Source organism: Salvelinus alpinus, chromosome 13, assembly GCF_045679555.1.
Source record: "Salvelinus alpinus chromosome 13, SLU_Salpinus.1, whole genome shotgun sequence".
Classification (NCBI taxonomy): Eukaryota; Metazoa; Chordata; class Actinopteri; order Salmoniformes; family Salmonidae; genus Salvelinus; species Salvelinus alpinus.
Genome location: NC_092098.1, coordinates 17,470,289 through 17,496,099, shown reverse-complemented (window position 1 = coordinate 17,496,099; position 25,811 = coordinate 17,470,289). Strand labels below are relative to the sequence as shown.

The following is a 25,811-nucleotide window of genomic DNA, read 5'->3' as shown; positions in this document are numbered from 1 at the left end:
CTGAAAACCGGATGTGGGGACTCTGCTCAGCCGTTTCTTTTATGCCTGCTACGTTAGGTTAAGCAACAGACAAATAAAAACATTTAAAAAATAACTATTTAAAATGTCTAGAATGCAACACCAACACAGCCAACATTTTGCGCCAACAATTAATTGTTAATTTCCTGTAATGTGACCATACATGATTCAAATAGGAGTGAGCAGGAGAACGGTAAGCGATGAGGTCACGTTAGAGACCCTTTATTCCATTTGATCTGGGAGGAGAGCGTTTATTATAGCAGTCCTACTGTGTGTCATTAAGCCTCTCCTCTAAAACCATGCATTGGAAACATTACATCAGCTTGTATATAGGACAGAAAAACATCAGATTTACGTACATCAGGGGCTTAAGTATTAGGCATAATCCTGAGGGACAGAAAGACCAGCTCAATTCTATATAATTTGGGATATACCACATACACAATAAAGACTCTTTATGCTGCTTATGCAGCCTCCCCCATGGCAACAAGACAAAATAATTATCACAAAGGCACGTAGGAAGAATCAACGTTATGAAAGGGATTTAGGATACATAGTATGAGGGATCACAGGGACACATTAGCATTGAGGATCCTCAGGAAAATAGCCACTTGTACACTGGAGAAGTGTGCTCTTCACAGATGAATCCCGGTTTCAACTGTATCGTGCAGATGCCAGACAGTGTGCATGGCACCGTGTGGGCGAGCAGTTTGCTGATGTCAACGTTGTGAACAGAGTGCCCCATTGTGGTGGTGGGGTTATGGCATGGGCATGCATAAGCTACAGACAACAAACACAATTGCATTTTATCAATAGCAATTTGAATGCACAGAGATACCGTGATGAGATCCTGAATGCCCATTGTCGTCCACTCATCCGCCGCCATCACCTCATGTTTCAGCATGCTAATGCATGGCCATGTCTCAAGGATCCATACACAATTCCTGGAACCTGAAATTGTCCCAGTTCTTTAAGGCCTGCATAATTACCAGACATGTCACGTTTTGAGCATGTTTGGGATGCTCTGGATTGACGTGTACAACGGCATGATCCAGTTCCCACCAATTTCGCAGCTATTGAAGAGTGGGATAACATTCCACAGGCCACAATCAACAGCCTGATCAACTCTATGCGAAGGAGATTTATCACACTGCATACGGGTCACACCAGATACTGACTGGTTTTCTGATCCACGCCCCTAGTTAATATATATATATTTTTTAAGGTATCTGTGAGCAACAGATGCATATCTGTATTGCCAGTCATGTGAAATCAACAGATTTTATGTATTTAACTAGGCAAGTGAGTTAAGAACAAATTCTTATTTAGAATGACGTACTACCAAAAGGAGCATGGAGCTTGTGTTTTGCATACGATTACAGCCTGAACAATGGTGCCCTCTGAGCGTAAGGTCCTAGCTCAGTGGGTGAAGTCAGATCTGCTCTAACTTCTCAGCTACCCACTTCTCTGTATCAGACTATTTACCCAGTCTCCCTGCAGAAAGCCTTAGAGAATCAGCCACATTTGAACAGAGGCTGCCTTAGACCACCGGGTGCTTTTGGACAAAGAAAAAGTGGTACACTGTTAATAAGTTAGAGTATGCAAGACCGTTTGAAATCAGTCAGTCTTCAAGGTCACCTTTATGCAGGAGTAATAAACAGTGAGAACATTACTGTAAACTTGCAAATCATGGGCCTGTCCATGTGAATGGTTTTAACTGGCATAACAGAACAAATCCAATCAATCAGATGAAGAGGAAATCCTGTTTGCGCAGCAGAAGTTTTTACAGAAACGCTCCCTTGAGTGGAGCTAAGCATTCTGCCTATAGTAAACACTTCACCATATAGGCCTGACAGTTCAGGGCAATTCCAAGGTAACAGCATTACACCTATTAAAATGTATGCTAAACAAAAACCATTGATTTAGTGGCATGTACTCATGGATGCCAAGGGAAGCTTGGCACAAAAATGTACCAAGAAACATAAAATAACGTATCTTACGTCTCTGATGTATATTACAGCGTTTTCCTTCATTTTGCAGGAGGCCGAATGCATCTCACCAGCGAAAGCTTCCGAGCAAGCGAAACAGCGCACCTCTTTCTCAGTGTGTGCAGCTCATCTACCTGATGCTGTCTGGACAAAAGGAATGACCTTGTTGCCAACCATAGCATTCAATGCAAGGGAAATCAGCAAGCATTTTGCCTCCCTTGATAACATGTAAAAATAAAATTGTCAATCAGCGTTGAGCTACATTGAGTGAACAACTGTGAATGGTCCTGGCGCACCAAAAACAATTAAAAAAAATATATATATAAATATATTAAGTGTCAAGGAAAGCCAGTTTGGATTTGGCTTCACACAAATCACATTACATCTAAAGCAGAACGTCCAGAAAAAAAACTTGAATTGCTGCATCTCGTTGTGTCATTGTCTTCCGGTGGCTAGGTAGCTACCCTAAAATCAGCCATGGACGGAGATAGGGATTTGGAATTCTCCGTACTGGCCAATGATTATAACGGCGATTCTGATCCAACCATTAATTCATACATTGTTGTACCCCTGTCCTGAGAGGATATAAGTTAAATATGTAGCTAGATGTAGAAGGCTAATGTTAACTAGCTAATGTTGCCCATGAATGTTAGTTAGGCTAGCGAGCAACTCACTCATGGACTCACTGTGTGCAATAATATTTTTTAACAATTTTTATGACCACCTGATCTCTGTACCCTACACATACAGATAATTGGAAAGGTCCCTCAGTTGACCAGTGATTTTCAAACACAGATTCAACCACAAAGACCAGGGAGGTTTTCCAATGACTCGCAAAAGGACACCTATTGGTAGATGTGAGGAAAAAAATTAAGAGCAGACATCGAATATCCCTTTGAGCATAGTGAAGTTATTAATTACACACCTAACTCAGTTGCCGGAGAGGAAAGAAACCGCTCAGGGATTTCACCATGAGAGCAATGGTTACTTTAAAACAGTTAGAGTTCATGCCTGTGAAAGAAAAAACTGAGGCAGGTTCAACAACATTGTAGTTACTCACAATACTAACCTAAATGACAGTGAAAAGAAGGAAGCCTGTACACAAAAATATTCCAAAACATACACTATCGTTCAAAAGTTAGGGGTCACTTGGAAAACAAGCCCATTTCTATGAAAACATACATGAAATTAGTTGCAAAATGAAAAGGAAATAGTCAAGAGGTTGACAAGGTTATAAATAATGATTTTTAATTGAAATAATAATTGTCACCTTCAAACTTTGCTTTTGTCAAAGAATACTCCATTTGCAGAAATTACAGCCTTGCAGACCTTTGGCATTCCATTTGTCAATTTGAGGTAATCCGAAGATATTTCACCCCATGCTTCCTGACGCTCCTCCCACAAGTTGGATTGGCTTGATGGACACTTCTTTACATAACATACGGTCAAGCTGCTCCCACAACAGCTCAAAAGGGTTGAGCTCCGGTGACTGTGCTGGCCACTCCATTATAGACAGAATACCAGCTGACTGCTTCTTCCCAAAATAGTTATTGCAGAGTTTGAAGCTGTGCTTTGGTCATTGTCCTGTTGGAGGAAATTGGCTCCAATTAAGCACCGTCCACAGGGTATGGCATGGCATTGCAAAATGTGAAAGGAATCTTGAAGGAAGGCTTTCACCCTGTACAAATCTCCCACTTTATCACCAAAGCACCCCCAGACTATCACATTGCCTCCACCATGCATGACAGACGTCAAGCACTCCTCCAGCATATTTTCTGCATCTCACGAATGTTCTTCTTTGTGATCTGAACACCTCAAACTTAAATTCTTCTGTCTAAGACTTTTTTCAAATTTTTCCTCCATCCAGTGTCTGTTCTTTTGCCCATCTTAATATTTTATTGGCCAGTCAGATATGACTTTTTCTTTGCAACTCTGCCTAGAAGGCCAGCATCACGAAGGCGCCTCTTCACTGTTGACGTTGAGACTGGTGTTTTGTGGGTACTATTTAATGAAGCTGCCAGTTGGGCACTTGTGAGGTGTCCGTTTCTCAAACTAGACACTCGAAAGTACTTGTCCTCCTGCTCAGTTGTGCACAGGGTCCTCCCACTCCTCTTTCTATTCTAGTTAGAGCCAGTTTGCGCCGTTCTGTGAAGGGAGTTGTACAAGATCTTCAGTTTCTTGGCAATTTCTCACACGGAATAGCCTTCATTTCTCAGAAAAATAATAGACTGAAGGGGGCCTCCCGAGTGGGGCAGTGGTCTAAGGCACTGCATCGCAGTGCTAGCTGTGCCAGTAGAGATTCTGGGTTTGAGTCCAGGCTCTGTCGCAGCTGGTTGCAACCGGGAGACCCATGGGGCGGCACACAATTGGCCAAGCGTCATCCAGGTTAGGGGAGGGTTTGGCCAGCAGGGATGTCCTTGACCCATCGCGCACTAGCGACTCCTGTGACGGGCCGGGCGCAGTGCACGCTGTTGTACGGTGTGTCCTCCTACACATTGGTGCGACTGGCTTCCGGTTTAAATGGGCATTGTGTCAAGAAGCAGTACGGCTTGGTTGGGTTGTTTTTCGGAGGACGCACGGCTCTCGACCTTCGCCTCTCCCGAGTCCGTACAGGAGTTGCAGCGATGAGACAAGACTAACTACTAACTACTGCTAAAAGAATATATACATAAAGACTAATATCTTTCTTCTGAAACTCATCAGTTTCTGTAAGACAGACTGTAATTGAACCCACAGATGCTGATGCTCCAAATACTCAACTAGTCTAAAGGAGGCCAGTTTTATTGCTTCTTTAATCAGCACAAGTTCAGCTGCGCTAACATAGTTGCAAAGGGGTTTTCTAATGATCAATTAGCCTTTTAAAATTATAAACTTGGATTAGCTAACAACGTGCCATTGGAACACAGGAGTGATGGTTGCTGATAATGGGCCTATGTAGATATTCCATTTAAAATAAAAAATCTGACGTTTCTAGCTACAATAGTCATCTACAACATTAACAATGTCTACACTGTATTTCTGATCAATCTGATGTTATTATTTTAATGGACAATAATTTATTTTCTTTCAAAAACAAGGACATTTCTAAGTAACGGGAGCGTACATCCTGTTTGAAACAAGTCACTAAAGTAACACTGCAGAAAATATGGCAAATCAATTAACACATTATATTCAGGACAAAAAGTTATTTGGGGCAAATACAATACATTACTGAGTACCACTCTCCATATTTTCAAGCATAGTGGTGGCTGCATCATGTTATGCGTATGCATGTAATAGTTAAGGACTGGAGTTTTTCCAGGATAAGAGAAACGGAGCTAAGCATCGGCAAAATCCTAGAAAACCTGGTTCAGTCTGCTTTCCACCAGACACTGGGAGATAAATTCATCTTTCAGCAGGACAATACCCTAAAACACAAGGCCAAATCTACACTGGAGTTGCTTACCAAGAAGAGAGTGAATGTTCCTGTGGCCGAGTTACAGTTGACCTAAATCCACTTGAAAATATATGGCAAAACCTGAAAATGGTTGTCTAGCAATGCTCAACAAACAATTTGACAGCTTTAAGGATTTTGAAAAGAATAAATGGGCAAATGTTGCACAATCCAGGTTTAGAAAGCTCTTAGAGACTTACCCAGTAAGACTCACTGCTGTAATCACTGACAAAGATGCTTCTACAAAGTATTGACTCAGGTGTGTGAATACTTATGTAAATGAGATATTTTAAAACATTTTAGCAAATTTGAAATTCAATTAAAAAAAGGTTTTAATTTTGTCGTTATGGGGTGTAGATCGCTGAGAACTAACAAAATGAAGTAACAAAAATGGTCCTCGATCTTGACTAGTTTCCAGGACCCTGCCGCTGAAAAACATCCCCACAGCATGATGCTGCCACCACCAAGCTTCACTGTAGGGATGGTGCCAGGTTTCCTCCAGACGTGACGCTTGGCATTCAGGCCAAAGAGTTAATTCTTGGTTTCGTCAGACCAGAGAATCTTGTTTCTCATGAACAGAGTCCTTTAGGTGAATTTTGGCAAACTCCAAGTGGGCTGTCATGTGCCTTTTAGTGAGGAGTGTCCGTCTGGCCACTCTACTATAAAGGCCTGATTGGTGGAGTGCTGCAGAGATGGTTGTCCTTCTGGAAGGTGTCGTGGCAGAATCAGATTTAGCTAAGTAACATAGATAGATAAGATGTTATTTTCATCATATGCTTGTGAGATACTTGTCATTAGAATGGGGCCCTTTGGACTATAGGATTGGCAGTGCATTTTTCCCTTCTGTGATAGGGCTTAGTAACTTGGGGCCAGAGAGGGGAGAGGTCAGGCTTGTCTTCATATGTCAATGTATATGTTAAACCATGTGGTGCTATGTAGAATATCAGAAGGGGAGGAGGACAGAATGGAATGTTGTTTTCTTATGAATGTGTCTGTAACTATAATCTTAAACCATGTGACGGGATGGCGTTATTAATGGGGAACCAGTTAGTTCTCTCATACAATGTCTGTACGCCAGTCATTCCCTACTTTTCTCACAGGGGGAAGGAGTTTGGCAGTGTTTGTAATCATTGTATGTCCCCTCTGAGGTTGCCCTTATCTTGATCTGGTATATGACCTAAGAGGCTCACTGTCTTCAGTGAGTTTGTCCAGGTTTGGGAGTATCTAGGATTGACAATTGATATATGCCATTGGATGACGTAATGTTTTGGTAGACAGTGAAGTACCAATAATGAGATTGAAACCTTGTCTTGGGAGACCAAACTGAACAATGATTTATAACTGATGCTGTCTAGCGATAGGATACTCCTCTTTCGGGTAAAGGATTCTTTGTAAGTTGAGAGGGGTGTATCTTGGCTATAAATGAAACTAAGAATTGTTTTGTAAGAACTCAGAGAATTCATTTATAGACACTGAATTGATCTGAGAGTCAAAAAAAAGGCTTTGGTGAAGCTTATATATATATATTAAAGATGGAATTTATAATATAACTCTGACTTGTGTGTGGTTGGCTCTCTCTCTCTCTTTATTGAGTAATACAGGAAATTACCACGACAAAGGTTCTTCCATCTCCACAGAGGAACTCTAGAGCTCCAACAGAGGGGCCGTCGGGTTCCAGGTCACCTCCGTGACCAAGGCCCTTCTCCCCCGATTGCTCAGTTTGGCCAGCTCTAGGAAGAGTCGGTGGTTCCAAACTTCTTCCATTTTAAAATGGAGGCCACCATCTTCTTGGGGACCTTCAATGCTGCAGAAATGTTTTGTCTCAGAGCTCTACGGACAATTCCTTCGACCTCATGGCTTGGTTTTGACCTGACATGGACTGTCAACTGTGTGATCTTATATAAACAGGTGTGTGACTTTCCAAATCATGTCAAATCAATTGAATTTACCAGAGGGACTCCAATCAAGTTGTAGAAACAAGAAAGATCAATGAAAACAGGATGTACCTGAGTTCAATTTCAAGTCTCATAGCAAAGGGTCTGAATACTTATGTAAATAATACCGGGATATTGTTACATGGCGATGGGTGTGGAACCAATTTTGGGGTTGGAAGAATCTATGCAAAATGCCAGTGGAATGGATTATAAAACAACTCATGGTGTAATCATAACAACATACAGGAACTCAAGTCCTTCTGCTCACCAGACCTAGAATTCCTTGCAATCAAATGCCGGCCATTTTACCTACCAACAGAATTCTCGTCAGTTATAGTCACAGCTGTGTACATTCCCCCTCAAGCAGACACCAAGACGGCCAACAAGAAACTTCACTGGACTACATGCAAACTGGAAACCATATATCCTGAGGCTGCATTTATTGTAGCTGGGGATTTTAAAAGAGCAAATTTGAGAACAAGGCTACCTAAATTCTACCAGCATATTGATTGCGCTACGCGTATGGGCAATATCCTCGACCACTGCTACTCTAACGTCCACGATGCAGACAACGCCCTTCCTTCGGCAAATCCGACCACGACGCCATCTTGCTCCTACCGTCTTATAGGCAGAAAGTCAAACAGGATGTACCAGTGACGAGAACCATTAAACGCTGGTCCGACAAATCGGAAGCCAAGCTTCAAGATTGTTTTGAAAATGCGAACTGCAATGTGTTCCGGTCAGCCTCAGAGAACATCGACCTATACGCTGACTCGGTGAGTGCATTTATAAAAAAAGTGCACTGGAGATGTTGTACCCACTGTGACTATTAAAACCTACCCTAACCAGAAACAGTGGATGGATGGTGGCATTTGCACAAAACTGAAAGTACGAGCCACTGCATTTAACCATGGAAAGAGGTCTGGGAATATGACAATATAAACAGTGTAGTTATTCCTCTCCGCAAGGCAATCAAACAAGCAAAATGCCAGTACAGGGACAAGGTGGAGTCGCAATTCAACAGCTCAGACATGAGACGTATGTGGCAGGGTCTACAGGAAATCACGGACTACAAAAGAAAACCATTCACGTCAGACACCGTTGTCACACTTCCAGACAAACTAAACACCTTCTTTGCCCGCTTTGAGGATAACACATTGCCACCGTTGCGGCCCGCTAACAAGGACTGCGCCTTGTAATATTATGTTGTTTCTAGAAAAAAAAGAAAACCTCACACGGAACCCAAATCGTCTGCGTGCGTGCATAAATGTATTTTGTCCCCCCACACCAAACGTGATCACGACACGCAGGTTCAAATATCAAAACAAACTCTGAACCAATTATATTAATTTGGGGACAGGTCGAAAAGCATTAAACATTTATGGCAATTTAGCTAGTGAGCTTGCACTTGCTAGCTAATTTGTTCTGGGATTTAAACATGGAGTTGTTTTACCTGAAATGCACAAGGTCCTCTACTCTGCCAATTAATCCACAAATAAAACGGCCAACCGAATCGTTTCCAGTCATCTCTCTTCCCTCCAGGCCTTTTCTTCTCTTGACTTTATATTGGCAACTTTCATAAATTAGGTGCATTACCGCCACTGACCTCCTTTGTCTTTTAGGTCACCCACGTGGGTATAACCAATGAGGAGATGGGAGAGGCTGGACTTGCAGCGCGATCTGCGTCAGAAATAGAACTGATTTCTATTTTAACTCTTGGCAACGCAGACGCTCGTTGGTGCGCGCGAGCAGTGAGGGTGCAATAATTGAATAACATAGATTTCTAAAAGTATTTTGCGACGCGAGCGGTGTGGTCAGCCTGTCAGGGTTTCCGTTAAGATGGAATGGAAAAATATGGCGATGTACAACATGACAGTCGGGAGTAGGCTACAGGATTGGAGGATTCTAAATTGTTTGCCTTCATTAGACAACTTTGTTCCAATATTTCTGTAAATCAATTATATTTATTCCCATAGTAATTCGTTATGGATCCATAACTAAATCAACACCTCCACTTTGATAGAATATTTTTTAGCATTATTTTATTAATGAAATGTTTGTTTATTAGGCTACTGTGCAGTCTACAATACATACTGTAGTAAACATGGGAAAGTGCCTAATTCCTTACATAAGGGAGAGCAGGCCATGTCTGTACTACAGAATGCGGGGCACGCGGGAGACCGGGGTACAAATCCCTGTTGGGGAGTTAGGAGTAGGCTGTCCTTGTAAATAGGAATTTGTTCTTAACTGATTCCATATGTGTTATTTCAAAGTTGTGATGTCTTCACTATTATTCTACAATGTAGAAAGTAGTAAAAATATAGAAATCCTGGAATGAGGAGTTGTGTCCAAACTTTTGACTGGTACTAGCTGGAACGGAAAATGACGGTCGGCAGTAGAGTATTAGGCTATTTACGAGGAAGGAGTAGGCTGTCCTTGTAAATAAGAATTTGTTCATAACTGACTTGCCTAGTTAAATAAATATTACACTAAGAGCATAACATTTCTGCACCCTAATTTTCGAAATCTTGTCTAACCAATACCCAAATGGAGATTAAGTGAAATAAACAGCCACATTTGAATGTCCTTTTCTCTCGTTATTTTATTTACGAAAGCATAAAGATGTTGATGAAGTAACACTGTACAGCTGTTTTGAGTTAGAAATGTAACGCTTTAGAGTACTTAAGCATCGAATACATTGCAAGTTGAGGGATTTTCACAACAGTAGCCGGGTATAAAAAGTATATTGTCCTGCTAATAGGAATCATTTGCATGAGGGGCTACATTCTTTATTTTAACCACAATATCACACAATTTGCATCTACCTTGCCAATTACTTTTAGAGTTTGGGAATTACAAATGTGCGCTTTCGTTTTAGTTACATTGTTTTAGTTCGAACGTGCAGACTTCCTTTAAATTGTTTTATGTAGGATGCTACATTTCTGACCAGTTGCAATTGGAAGTAGGCCTAATAAAATAAATCCTACTTCTATTAGGCTGTTAACTGGCTGAGGTAGGCTATGAGGCGTAAGTTATTTTATATAGGTCTAGCCTCCAATTAAGCCCTCTTGTTGTTTGTAAAGTCAAATTCAAAAGGCACACACAGCTGAACTACAGTGGGGAGAACAAGTATTTGATACACTGCCAATTTTGCAGGTTTTCCTACTTACAAAACATGTAGAGGTCTGTAATTTGTATCATATGTACACTTCAACTGTGAGAGACGGAATCTAAAACAAAAATCCAGAAAATCACATTGTATGATTTTTAAGTAATTAATTTGCATTTTATTGCATGACATAAGTATTTGATACATCCGAAAAGCAGAACTTAATATTTGGTACAGAAGCCTTTGTTTGCAATTACAGAGATCATACGTTTCCTGTAGTTCTTGACCAGGTTTGCACACACTGCAGCAGGGATTTTGTCCCACTCCTCCATACAGACCTTCTCCAGATCCTTCAGGTTTCGGGGCTGTCGCTGAGCAATACGGACTTTCAGCTCCCTCCAAAGATTTTCTATTGGGTTCAGGTCTGGAGACTGGCTAGGCCACTCCAGGACCTTGAGATGCTTCTTACGGAGCCACTCCTTAGTTGCCCTGGCTGTGTGTTTTGGGTTGTTGTCATGCTGGAAGACCCAGCCACGACCCATCTTCAATGCTTTTACTGAGGGAAGGAGGTTGTTGGCCAAGATCTCGCGATACATGGCCCCATCCATCCTCCCCTCAATACGGTGCAGTCGTCCTGTCCCCTTTGCAGAAAAGCATCCCCAAAGAATGATGTTTCCACGTCCAGGCTTCACGGTTGGGATGGTGTTCTTGGGGTTGTACTCATCCTTCTTCTTCCTCCAAACACGGCGAGTGGAGTTTAGACCAAAAAGCTCTATTTTTGTCTCATCAGACCACATGACCTTCTCCCATTCCTCCTCTGGATCATCCAGATGGTCATTGGCAATTTTCAGACGGGCCTGGACATGCGCTGGCTTGAGCAGGGGGACCTTGCGTGCACTGCAGGATTTTAATCTATGACGGCGTAGTGTGTTACTAATGGTTTACTTTGAGACTGTGGTCCCAGCTCTCTTCAGGTCATTGACCAGGTCCTGCCGTGTAGTTCTGGGCTAATCCCTCACCTTCCTCATGATCATTGATGCCCCACGAGGTGAGATCTTGCATGGAGCCCCAGACCGAGGGTGATTGACCGTCATCTTGAACTTCTTCCATTTTCTAATAATTGCGCCAACAGTTGTTGCCTTCTCACCAAGCTGCTTGCCTATTGTCCTGTAGCCCATCCCAGCCTTGTGCAGGTCTACAATTTTATCCCTGATGTCCTTACACAGCTCTCTGGTCTTGGCCATTGTGGAGAGGTTGGAGTCTGTTTGATTGAGTGTGTGGACAGGTGTCTTTTATACAGGTAACGAGTTCAAACAGGTGCAGTTAATACAGGTAATGAGTGGAGAACAGGAGGGCTTCTTAAAGAAAAACTAACAGGTCTGTGAGAGCCGGAATTCTTACTGGTTGGTAGGTGATCAAATACTTATGTCATGCAATAAAATGCAAATTAATTACTTAAAAATCATACAATGTGATTTTCTGGATTTTTGTTTTAGATTCCGTCTCTCACAGTTGAAGTGTACCTATGATAAAAATTACAGACCTCTACATGTTTTGTAAGTAGGAAAACCTGCAAAATTGGCAGTGTATCAAATACTTGTTCTCCCCACTGTATCTTTTTTGCAGGTGCATGGCAACAGCCAGATAAGATGAGGAAAAAGTAGGAACCCGCACACTGCTCTTGATCGTATCACTGATCTTTAATGAACTTTTGTATCGGCCTCACGGCCTTCGTCAGAGCTTTTGTGAGTTTTTTAAATTAGAACCCTTATGTAGCCCTAGCCACACCCACATCCAGTCCACACATCGAAAGGGGTTGGAGGCCAAGTTAAAACAAATAAGTGCTACCAAATATAACAATATGCATAATACCTGTAATATAAGTAGTACATACTTTCTATATATGGTTACCTGCATGTAAATGTACATTCTAACCATGTTGGTGTGTGCGCTAAGTTGGTCTTGAATTTGAGTGATTGAGTCGTTAGTGCTTCTCATTGAGTCTAAATTTGGGTTGGATAATTTATCAATTGTTTAAATGATAAAAATCTGGAAGGAGAGAAAGAGAGCGCGCTGCCCCTAAGCTGTGAGGAGAGCACAAAGTGAGGGGAGGGTGCACTGCTCAAATCTTTTCACATCCTCCAAGATGGAGGTTATTAGAGAACCCACTAGATGGTAGCTTGGGCTAATCATGATGGGGACATTGATAGTAGGGGTTGTGTTGTACCATGTCATCAGAATCCTAATGTTAAAGCACACCAATACATATGGCTTTCTGGAAAATACAATTAATTACGTACAAGGCTCATAGGCTGTGTCCTGCTTTGACACCTGAGGATGAAGGAGACTGGCATGGAGACTAGCATCTTATTGGCCTAGAACATAACAGATGAACGGTTCTAGCCCCAATCTCATTCGCTTCAAGGGTGGTGTGAAATTATAAAAAAATGTATTTTCTCTATTAAAGTCAATATGTTTTCTAGGTGTCTTGGAACATGAGTGATCATTGTTCCAGATGAGGGATTGTTGGAAATTGACTTGAGCATGTTCTAGTATGTTTATAACTATATAAAAGTGGACAAGCAGCAGTGACTAATGTGTTATGGGTTAAATGGAATGATTTGTGACAGAATGTTTGCATAAGGGTGTACGTTGCAGTCTGGCAGGACCGATATACCTATATTTTATGGAGTCCCAAAAACCAAGGTGTTGATGTTACAGGGAATTGGGAGAGCGGAAAATAATGTGACTGGGGCGTAGATCTGTGGCAACTTTTAATGAGAAGTTCAACGAAGGTACAACTTGAAAGACTAGCCACAGATCCCTGTATACAGGAGGCCACATCACAGGAAGGGAAGTTCACTGTAGTACTCCTGCAGAGTGTGATTAAGAAACGTGACTCAGAGTTTTGGAAGGTTGGCTACTCTTCCAACGGCACTCACCTCTCCCTCATTCCTATCCGCCAGCAGTGGGATCGAGGGACGATAACAGGAAAGTGTCAGAAGGTGGCTGCTCATCAACCGTTGGGACCCAACGTTTACACTGTAACGAGGGTGTGCACAAAGGGGTGGGGTGTAGATCGGCCTTGGGATGAGCGGTGTACCTAACCTTAGCACAGGAAAGTATTATCCACAGGTACCTACTGTAGCAGAACATAGGATTTAATTGGAGATGTTGGTGGCTAGAAAACCAAGTATGAATTGGGAGACAGGTAGGGAGTATCTGAAAGAATCAGTCTTTGAGCTATCAGTGAACCACAAAAGAAATAGGAGATCAGGATCAGGAGAGTCAATGCAATAGCTATTATCACGGCAGTCGCTGTAGGGACAGTAATGAAGGAGCGGTAGTAGTGGTAAAGGATGTTATAGTAACAGCATGGAAAAGGAATAGGGCGCCAATGAGAGGTATTTTGAAGTATGCATCATGACCAGTGTTAATGGTAGCAGGGGTTACCCTGGTAGCATTGTTGGGATATCACCTTCTGAGGGCATTGATGTTGAAACATATATACAGTGCTGATTTACCTCAGGACAAGGTAAAGTTGTGTATATCGGGTGGCCATGGAGGAGATGGGGAGCGAAGTGAAAATGACCTGGCCTGGAACACTTCTTGTAACCTGTGGCCTAACAGGGAAGACTGGGTGAAAGCATGGAGTTTTAGGGCATTCATTTTTGTGGAACCCAGCAGAAAATTATCCCGAAGGAATAGTCAGGTGAAGAGAGCGTGGTAATCGTCATGTTAGACTTCGGTTTTTCTTTGCATATATAATTCTGCATATCTTAGCACATTATTAATACTCATGTGTTGTGTGTGTTTCTTTTGCTTTTCAAACCTTGTGCCATCACTCTCTTAGGAACCCGAAGGAGGAAACAGAGAAAGTCAAACGCTCCAGCTGAAATGTCATTATCAGTTGTTCGACAGGAGAGGGACATAAGTGTGCATAGTGTAATTATAGACCAGAGGCCATAAGTCTTGGAGGTGTAACTATATTAATCAACTGTGAATGTTAAGTCATGTTTTATTGTTGTTCATTTATAAAGTAATTTCCAAGTTTATGTAATGTTGAACAGTACGGAGTTACTGTTCAAAAGGGGGGTGTATTGGCTGTCTTGATGTGCAATGAGTTGTGCAACGAGTTATACCATCCGCCCAGTGGAGGGTATAAATATATAAGTTTAATTATAAATATAAGTTTTAGAACACCTACTCATTCAAGGGTTTCTTTATTTTACTATTTTTCTACATTGCAGAATAATAGTGAAGACATCAAAACTATGTAATAACACTTGTGGAATTGTAGAAACCAAAAAAAGTGTTAAATCAAAATATATTTTTTATTTGAGATTCTTCAAATAGCAACTCTTTGCACACTCTTGGCATTCTCTCAACCAGCTTCATGAGATAGTCAACCTGGAATGCATTTCAAATTAATAGGTGTGCCTTGTTAAATTAATTTGTGGAATTTCTTTCCTTCTTAATGCCTTTGAGTCAATCAGTGTTGTGACAAGGTAGTGGTGGTATACAGAAGATAGCCCTATTTGGTAAAATACCAAGTCCATAGCATGGCAAGAACAGCTGAAATAAGCAAAGAGAAACAACAGTCCATCATTACTTTAAGACATTAAGGTCAGTCAATACTAGGGAGGCACGATATATCGGTGAAGATATCGGAATTGGATGATATTAGCTAAAAATGCCAACATCAGTATCGGCTCGATGTCCAGTTTAATGCCGACATGCAAAACGGATGTCAAAGCTGACATGCATACCTGTATAATGCAATGACTGCACGTAAAATTTTGCGCTACATGTGCAACACAGCATTCCTAACCTAGCCCAAAATGTCTGCTGTGTGGATTAAGTAGTCAACAAATTGAGCATTCATATGAAAGAGTAAGAACATTTCAGCGAGACAACTCAAAAGGTGAAATCCATTAACGCCAAGATAATGTAATTCATTGCCGGGGACAATCAACCGTTCTCCGTCGTGGGTGATGTTGGCTTTCGGCGACTGGTCGAGTACGGGTACACACTACTAAGTGCGCAATTTTTAAGACGTTGCCGTACCGGAGTTACACAGTAATAGCATCACTGCTATTAGCTTCACAACATACTATGGAACGCCGTTTGGGTCTTTGCGATTCAAAAAAGATAGTGTCATTTGACCTATTTGACACATTAAATAAGCTTTGAATTTGACATGTCAAATAACACAGTTCTATTATAGAATGTTGTGGGTTCTGAATTTGCATGTGCAAGCCAAGCACCACCACTACTATCAGTAGCACTGTCAAAGCTGTACAACAAAAAAAAGTCTAAACAAGCAAACACCGGCCACGAACGATGTGTTTACAATACCACGTTGGTAATAAAGCATTATTTGTTCGACCACAACTTCTGGGGTAGCTAGCTTTAGCTTGGTATCTAGCTAGGCACCAATTACCAATATGTAAAAAATGTATGAACGCATTAAATTATTATGTGACGTGCAGTCATTCATATTGTTATTTGACGTGCATCTTTGACACGCAAAGATCCAAACGGCGTTCCATAGTATGAGAAATCCTGGTTAAGAATGAAACGACTGAACAAACGAAACAGCAAGTAAGTGAAAGAAATGGGTTTTGATTCTGTTTTACTGGTAATGGAGACATACATAAATGGCAACAAATAACTTTTTGTTTAGTGTGGTGTGTGTGTAACCTTAAACTAGGCAAGTCAGTTAACCTCTTTGGGCAAGGGGGAGGTATTTTGACGTCCGGATGAAAAGCGTGCCCAAAGTAAACTGTCAGAAATCACTACAGTCCCTGGATTCGAGGCTGAATCACATCCGGCCGTGATTGGGAGTCCCATAGGGCGGCGCACAATTGGCCCAGTGTCGTCCTGGTTTGGCCGGGGTAGGCCGTCATTGTAAATAAGAATTTGTTCTTAACTTCTTCGGGCTAGGGGGCAGTATTCAGAAGTTTGGATGAACGAGGTGCCCAAAGTAAACTGCCTGTTACTCAGGCCCAGAAGCTAGGATATGCATATAATTGGTAGTATTGGAAAGAAAACACTGAAGTTTGCAAAACTGTTAAAATAATGTCTGAGTATAATAGAACTGATATGGCAGTTGAAAACCCGAGGACAATCCATCCAGAATTTTTTCCCCCCAGCTCACTTCTGATTACAATGGCTGGGAATGGGAATATAAATGGAAGTCCTCCCAGATTGCAGTTCCTATGGCTTCGGCTAGATGTCAACATTCTTTTGAAAGAGTTTCAGGCTTGTTTTTTGAAAAATGAGCTAGAATTTGTAGTTTTAGTAAGTGGCTCGCATTTTGGCTGTAGTGTTTGTTGCGTGTTCCGGTGAGTGCGCGTACTTCGTTATTTATCTCCGGTAATGGTCTCCGGGATTCTCCGTCTTACATTTGATAATTTATTTACATATTAGGGTACCTGAGGATTGATTAGGAACGTTGTTTGATATGTTTTGAATTAGTTTATCGGTAACTTACGGGATTCATTTGTATGCATTTTGAACGAGGGAAACCGGTGGATTACTTAGTCTAGCACGCCAATGAAACTGACTTTTTTGGGATGTAAAGAAGGACTTTATCGAACAAACGGACAATTTGTTATGTAGCTGGGACCCTTGTGATTGCAACCAGATGAAGATCTAAGGTAAGTGATTCATTTTATCGTTATTTCTGACTTTCGTGACGCCTCTGCTTGGTTGGAAAATGCATGTTATGCTTTTGTGTGCGGGGTGCTGTCCTCAGATAATCGCATGGTGTGCTTTCGCCGTAAAGCCTTTTTGAAATCTGACAACGTGGCTGGATTTACAAGAAATTAAGCTTTTAAATGATGTATGACACTTGTATTTCCATGAATGTTTAATATTACGATTTCTGTCATTTGAATTTCACCGGATGTTGGCCAGGTGGAACGGTAGTGTCCCAATGATCCATAAGAAGTTAACTGACTTGCCTAGTTAAATACAATGTTAAAGAATAATGACTAAAATCATTTAAAAAATATGCCTGGTGAAAACCAATCACTGCATTCAACAGTAAGAACCTCATACCAACGGTCAAGCGTGTTTGTATTGTGCTGGTTTGGGGATGCTATTACAGTTCTTCAAGCTCTGTCAAGCTGGTTGTTGATCATTGCTAGACAGCAATTTTCAAGCCTTGCCATAGTTTTTCCAAGACGATTTTCAAGCAACTCCAATGTTTATTTGGCCTTGTGTTTAAGGTTATTGTCCTGCTGAAAGATCAATGTGTATCCAAGTGTCTGTTGGAAAGCAGACAACCACGTTTTCCTCTGGGATTTTGCCTGTGCTTAGCTCTATTCAATTTCATTTTTATTCCTTGCCAATGACAAGCATACCTATAACATGATGCAGCCACCACCATGCTTCAAAATATGAAGAGTGGTACTCAGCGATGTGTTGGATTTGACAAAAACATAAATCAAATCAAATTTTATTGGACACATGCACATGGTTAGCAGATGATAATGTGAGTCTAGTGAAATGCTTGTGCTTCTAGTTCCGACCGTGCAGTAATATCTAACAAGTAATCTAACAATTTCACAACAACTACCTCAACTACCTACCTTTACTACCTGAAGAAGCGCTGTTGCGCCTTCTTCACCACGCTGTCTGTGTGGCTGGACTATTTCAGTTTATCAGTGATGTGTACGCCGAGGAACTTAAAACTTTCCACCTTCTCCACTGCTGTCCCGTCGATGTGGATAGGGGGGTGCTCCCTCTGCTGTTTCCTGAAGTCCACAATCATCTCCTTTGTTTTGTTGACGTTGAGTGTGAGGTTATTTTCCTGACACCACACTCCGAGGGCCCTCACCTCCTCCCTGTAGGCCGTCACGTCGTTGTTGGTAATCAAGCCTACCACTGTAGTGTGGTCTGCAAAGTTGATGATTGAGTTGGAGGCGTGCATGGCCACGCAGTCATGGGTGAACAGGGAGTACAGGAGAGGGCTGAGAACACACTCTTGTGGGGCCCCAGTGTTGAGGATCAGTGGGGTGGAGATGTTGTTTCCTACCCTCACCACCTGGGGGAGGCCCGTCAGAAAGTCCAGGACCCAGTTGCACAGGGCGGGGTCGAGAACCAGGGTCTCGAGCTTAATGACGAGTTTGGAGGGTACTATGGTGTTAAATGCTGAGCGGTAATCAATGAAGTACATTCTTACATAGGTATTCCTCTAGTCCAGATGGGTTAGGGCAGTGTGCATTGTGGTTGCGTCGTCTGTGGACCTATTGGGGCGGTAAGCAAATTGGAGTGGGTCTAGGGTGGAGGTAATATGGTCCTTGACTAGTCTCTCAAAGCACTTCATGATGACGGAAGTGAGTGCTGCGGGGCGATAGTCGTTTAGCTCAGTTAGCTTTCTTGGGAACAGGAACAATGGTGGCCCTCTTGAAGCATGTGGGAACAGCAGACTGGGATAGGGATTGATTAAATATGTCCGTAAACACACCAGCCAGCTGGTCTGCGCATGCTCTGAGGACGCGGCTGGGGATGCCGTCTGGGCCGGCAGCCTTGCGAGGGTTAACACGTTTAAATATTTGACTCACGTTGGCTGCGGTGAAGGAGAGGCCGCAGATTTTGGTAGCGGGTCGTGTCAGTGTCAGTGTATTGTCCTCAAAGCGAGCAAAGAAGTTGTTTAATTTGTCTGGGAGCAAGAAATCGGTGTCCGTGACAGGGCTGGTTTTATTTTTGTAGTCCGTGATTGACTGTAGACCCTGCCACATACGACTTGTGTTTGAGCCGTTGAATTGCGACTCTACTTTGTCTCTATACTGACGCTTAGCTTGTTTGATTGCCTTACGGAGGGAATAGCTACACTGTTTGTATTTGGTCATGTTTCCGGTCGCCTTGCCATGATTAAAAGCAGTGGTTCACGCTTTCAGTTTTGCACGAATGCTGCCATCAATCCACGGTTTCTGGTTGGGGAAGGATTTAATATTCACAGTGGGTACCACACATCACCGATGCACTTGCAAATAAACTCGCTCACCGAATCAGCGTATACGTGAACGTTATTGTCCGGAACATATCCCAGTCCACGTGATCGAAGCAATCTTGAAGCATGGAATCAGATTGGTCGGACCAGCGTTGAATAAACCTGAGCACGGGCGTTTCCTGTTTCAGTTTCTGTCTATAGGCTGGGAGCAACAAAATGGAGTCGTGGTCAGATTTGCCAAAGGTAGGGCGAGGGAGGGCTTTGTATGCGTCGAGAAAATTAGAGTAGCAATGATACAGAGTGTTGCCAGCCCGGGTCGCGCATTCGATATGCTGATAAAATGTATTGAGCCTTATTAAAATCCCCAGCTACAATAAATGCAGCCCCAGGATATGTGGTTTCCAGTTTACATCGAGTCCAATGAAGTTCTTTCAGGGCCGTCGAGGTGTCTGCTTGGGGGGGATATACACGGCTGTGACTATAATCGAAGAGAATTCTCTTGGTAGATAATGCGGTCGGCATTTGATCGTAAGGAATTCTAGGTCAGGTGAACAAAATAATTTGAGTTCCTGTATGTTGTTATGATCACACCACGACTCGTTAATCATAAGGCATACACCCCCGCCCTTCTTCTTACCAGAGAGATGTTTGTTTCTGTCGGCGCGATGCGTGAAGAAACCGGGTGGCTGTACTTGTCGTCAAGAGACTGGACATTGGCGAGTAGTATACTCGGGAGCGGTGGGGGGGTGCCCGTCTACGGAGCCTGACCAGAAGACCGCTCCGTCGCCGTTGTTTTGGGTCGCCTACTGGGATCCGATCCATTGTCCTGGGTGGTGGTCCAAACAGAGGATCCGCTTCGAGAAAGTCGTATTTCTGGTCGTAATGTTGGTAAGTTGACGTTGCTCTTATATCCAATATTTCCTCCTGGCTGTATGTGATAAGACTTAAGATTTCCTGGGCTAACAGTGTAAGAAATAATACATAAATAACACTTTGTATTCAAGACAAATTTAATTTCTTTGCCACATTTTTCAGTTTTACTTTAGTGGGTGCGTGCTACACCACTGCTTATAACTAAGACATTTTAAGATGTGTCAAATTATATCCAGCTTAGGTCTCCTTTTTTTTTAAATGGCATTGAAAATGCTGCTACCATGTTGTGCTGCTGCCATGTTGCTACCATGCCGTGTTGTCATGTGGTGCTGCCATGCCATGTTGTCATCTTAGGTCTCACTTTATGTAGTGTTGTGTTCTCTTGTCGTGATGTGTGTTTTGTCCTATATTTTTATTTAATTTATTCATATTTTTAATCCCAGCCCCCATCCCTGCAGGAGACCTTTTGGTAGGCCGCCATTGTAAATAAGAATTTGTTCTTAACTGACATGCCTAGTTAAATAAAGGTTAAAAAAAATTATAATAATGAAATAACCCGGGTATACCCCCCAAGCATCATGATACTAAACCTGGTGTCGGTATCTAAATTACAATTCTGGTATTGACACGACATAATATTACAGTGCGCTCCAAAAGCATTAAGACATTTTTTTGTTGTTTTGGCTCCAGCACTTTGGATTTGAAATTATATAATGACTGAAGTGCAGACTGTCAGCTTTGAGTGTATTTTCATCACAGTTTAGACATTACTGCACTTTTTATACATAGTCCCCCGCCATTTTAGGGGACCAAAAGTATTGAGAGAAATTCACTTGTGTATTAAAGTAGTAAAAAGTTAAGTATTTGGTCCCATATTCCTAGCAGGCAATAACTACATTAAGTTTGTAACTGTACAAACTTGAATGCATTTTCTGTTTGTTTTGGTTGCGTTTCAGATTTTGTGTCCAATAGAAATGAATGGTAAATAACGTAGTGTCATTTTGGAGTCACTTGTAATTGTAAATAAGAATATCATGTTTCAGACTCGTACATTAATGTGGATGATACCATGATTACGGATAGTCCTGAAATAATCGTGAATAATGATGAGGGAGAAAGTTAGACGCACAAATATCCTACCCCCAAGACATGCTAACCTCTCACCATTACAATAACAGGGGAGGTTAGCATTTTTTTTTTGGGGGGGGGGGGGGGGAGTATGGTATTCATGCCTCTAATGCATTTCAAATCCAAAGTGCTGAAGTAAAGAGCCAAAACAACAAAAAATGTGTCACTGTGCCAATACTTTGAGTTCACTGTATGTTTAGTGTAGAAAAGAAAAACACTTCCAGTGGAATTTCCCCAGTCATATTGTTCTACTGATCAACGGAGATATAGGTGCAGCATTCTATTTCAGCATAAACCACTAATTGGTGTCACTGTCAAACAAGTAAATGTGTATTTACTAGCCGCCTTGGGACAAGTCTGTTGACTGTTCAGGTTTAGACATTAAAACTTCCCTGCTTAACAATCACAAAACCAACTATATTTCCCTGTCTCCTAGAGGCAATTCAATAGAGATGAACATGACTGGTGAAAACAATCATGGGAATGCAGTAGTTTACTTGGGCAGGAGCTCAACGGCGCTGAATACCGGAACCTCAAATTGTCTACTGCTCGTGTTCCTGTACTTATTACAGAATATAGGCTTAAAACTACTGCAGTTCCTGCACCTAAATAAAAACAGTACCTGCACACAAAATGAGTACCGGACCTATTTCAGTCCAAGTCAAGCATTGTGGGAATGTGTAAAACTGGTTTGTCAAGTTCTGGTTTACAGAGGGTAAATAATTGTCATCATTGTTTCACATACTGGAGTCTGACCTGTTGAAGGTTTTGTAGACGAACAGCGTTGAGGCGGCGGGCCGAGTAGAAGATGAAGTAGCCCACAGTTACTGCTGTTATCATGAAGAAGGAGATGGAGACGAAGAAGACAGAGTAGTGGCTCATCCAGGGACCATGCTGCTTGCCCACCTCAATGGTCATCGAGACTGGAATCCCTTGCCTGATCAGCTCAACAATTTCCATGCCCCGTCTGTGACTAATCATGATGGCAACCATATCTCCTGTTCCTGTAACCAGATGGGAAACAAAATATGAGAAAACATAAATACAGGCTGTGCCTTAAATATGCTATCAGGTGCTCAAAGAAATTCCAGTATCTAGGCCTAATGTGTCGGTCTATTCCAAATATTTAACAAGCAATGTAAGAACATGGTGTTCTTTAATGTGAAAACATATCTACTGCAAAGTAAATAGAACAATAGAAGGATCCATTACATGGTAGTGATGGGGGATAATATCAATATAGTTACATATCAGGACTTTTTTTTTAACGATATATTGTAGCGTTTCGACAATATCGCAATATTAAAACTCCAGTATTTTTCCTTCACAGATGGTTCTGCATCATTTTAAATAGGGAGCCAATTTGTTTTCAGCACTTTTATTTCCATGACGGATCAAAACTAGTTCTCTCATGGTCCCTCTGCAGCAAACATATGGTGAGCAATATGTTTGGAACGTTGAATCGCAATACATATCAGCACCTAAGTATCGTGATATCGTATCAGGAGGTCCCTGACACTTAAAATCAAATGTTATTAGTTGCATACACATGTTTAGCAGATGTAGCTGAATGCCTGTGTTCCTAGCTCTAACATTGCAATAATATCTAACAATACACAAAAATCTAAAAGAATGATATTAAGAAATATATAAATATTCCCAACCCTATTACATGGACTCATATCTCCCTCACTAACTTTAAGCATCAGCTGTCAAAGGAGCTTACCGATTACTGCACCTGTACACAGCCAATCTGTAAATAGCCCACCCAACTACCTCATCCCCATGTTATTTATTTTGTTCCTTTGCACCCAGGTATCTCTACTTGCACATCTATCACTCCAGTGTTAATGCTAAATTGTAATTATTTCACCACTATGGCCTATTTATTGCCTTACCTCCCTAATCTTACATTTGCACACACTCTATACAGATTTTTCTATTGTGTTATTGACTGTACATTTGTTTATACCATGTGTAAGTTTTGTTTGTCACACTGCTTTATCTTAGCCAGGTCACAGTTGTAAATGAGAACTTGTTCTCAACTGGCCTACCTGGTTAAATAAAGGTGAAATATATATATTTTTTAAAACATGTGACTCATGTCAACACAAATATTTCCTAAATTAGCTAATGGAGTCAGGGCATAGCTCAATGACTTAATATTACAAGGCTTATCTTTTCACTTTAAACTATCTTCATTACGCCCTCACATGGAATGGACAATCTGAGGCAATTAGTATAGTTTTTCAGCAAGTCAATGTCACTTAAGTGTCTAAACTGCATAAAGAATGAAAGAACAGGCAGAATGGAAGGCTATGCCACATGAGACATGTGTAGGTAGGCCTAAAGTGGGGTTCTTCAGAATTAGAGCTGAGCAGAGGGAACACATTTTGCAAATACTTTCCAGATGTTGGCCTACATTAAGTATACTCAAAAGTAATTCATAGAACATTAGAATTTAACAATTATAGGACGACAAATGAACTTATCTTGACCATTCGGCTAGGAGAGCTTTTTCATACAATAATATAGTAGGCTACTGGGTGATTTAAGTGGCCGGGGTAGCCTAAATGAAAGAAGGGTGCAATTGCGGCCCAAAATTCTGGGCGTTCCAGTTAGGACAGGTCGGAGGCGGGAGTTACAGTTGGTAGTGTTAATGCACAATAACATTGGATGCCAGCTGTGGATAAACACCACAAAAGGGGCGGGGGCGATAACAGTAGCTAGCTAGCCGTACACAGTAGACAGTGTCCTTCCGCTTAGCCAGCTAGTTTAAGGAGGACTCCGGTACACAGCAAGCGGGGGCGACACAGTGATCTAGCAAGCCAACTAGCAAGCTAACACACGGTGTCGTTAACTATCAAGCTAGCTAGTACACGTTAGATCCTAGCCTCCTCTTGTAATATTCAAAAGCGTACAAAGCGTGCAAAACAAGACACCTCTCTGCTGTGCTAGCGTGAGGTGGGGACGATCGGTAGTGTCCTTCGCCCCACCTGTTTAGGACACGGACATAACACTTTTATTTCACTTTTGCCCATCATTCAAAAAAAGGGGGGGGGGGGGTCTCGCAGGAACGCCCCGAATTGCGGGCTGCAGTTACACACTATGGAAATTGAGAAAAACTGAGCACATCTTGCTGTAAATTGCAAACTACATAACGTTACCTGGGTGCGACATTTGGATGACTGTATTGTCTGTACCAAGACCATTGAAAATTACAACAGCAACAGCTCCTTTACTGGCTGCAACATTGATCTTCTGTGAAAAAGTACATCTGTTGCCGCGTTGAATTATGGCGATCCACCCTTTCGACCCACTAGGCACATCATAGAAAGTATCACTTTCGCAACTGTAAATCGGATCAGGTAAATAAACGTCCCCCATCACCGTAACTTTAGGAGAATCTTGTCCATATACTGTTAGTCCGCTTTCCCCTTGTCGCGATATGGTTTCGTTGTTTGCAGGATCAATAAACGACACGTTCAGGTAGGCTGTGTAGTAAGTCGCTACTGCAAAATGTAAACTCGACACCTGAAGACTTAAAGCCACAAACAGCCATGAAAATAGATAACGTTTCGCTAAAGGTTCCATAATCATTTTTTACGGCGTGCGTTACCAGTGCCGTTCCGCGTTGAACAGTCGATAAAAGGTATGGGACTTAAAAACCAAACAAAGAAAAGTTGTAGCTTGTCTAACTAATGTCATTAGGATATTAAGCGGCAGGCTGACAGGTGAACTAGTTCTAGACTCCTCGCTTCGTGACGTCAATGAGGTCAAATTGAGAGTAGTACGCTCCCATTTCATTCTTAAAGGAGAAGCACACGTTTAACCAAACCTCAAGGATTAGTCAGTTGTTGTTTTTTTACATGGCGAAATAATACAAACAAATTAAACAGAGCCACAGCACAATAACAACGTTTACAATGCAATGCTTGCTATGGGGTTACAAACCTATGTTCCTGAAAGGACTAATTGATTGTCATGTGCAGACAATGTTGCTAAGGCCCAATCAATCATTCAAATTGTATTTGTCACATGCTTCATCAACAACAGGTGTAGACTAAAAAATAATAACATGAGGAATAAATACACAATGAGTAACAATATACACTGGATACCAGATGTGCAGGGGGTAATTGAGGTAGATATAGCCTGGACTCTGGTGTAGACAGGGTAAATGTAAATCCAGGACACTCAAACTAGTATGGTATGTATTCATTTGTGGATGTCCATCATCCATTTTGTATAATATTTTACACATTTTTGCTCAATGTATGATATGTTAGAAATTCCAATTTGTTGTGGCTAACACTAACGTTAGCTAAGGGGCTAACATTAGCTGGGGTTAAGGTTAGGAGTTGGG

The 25,811-nt window shown here is 41.7% G+C and overlaps 1 protein-coding gene across 3 annotated transcripts in view; it reads right to left on the bottom strand.

The window, feature by feature from the left end:
- The window catches only part of LOC139537224 (E3 ubiquitin-protein ligase RNF128-like), a 36,880-nt gene extending 11,655 nt beyond the window's left edge, over positions 1 to 25,225 (bottom strand). For 2 of the 3 annotated variants that reach the window (XM_071338305.1, XM_071338304.1), the window contains exons 1-2: positions 24,613 to 25,225; positions 22,202 to 22,449 (exon numbers count right to left, since the gene is read on the bottom strand). In XM_071338305.1, the coding sequence (XP_071194406.1) occupies positions 22,202 to 22,449; positions 24,613 to 25,045 (681 nt within the window). In that variant the 5' untranslated portion in view covers positions 25,046 to 25,225. The remainder of the gene's footprint in view (positions 1 to 22,201; positions 22,450 to 24,612) is intronic. The other variant, XM_071338303.1, reaches the window with a different exon arrangement.
- Between the last annotated feature and the right edge of the window lie 586 nt (positions 25,226 to 25,811).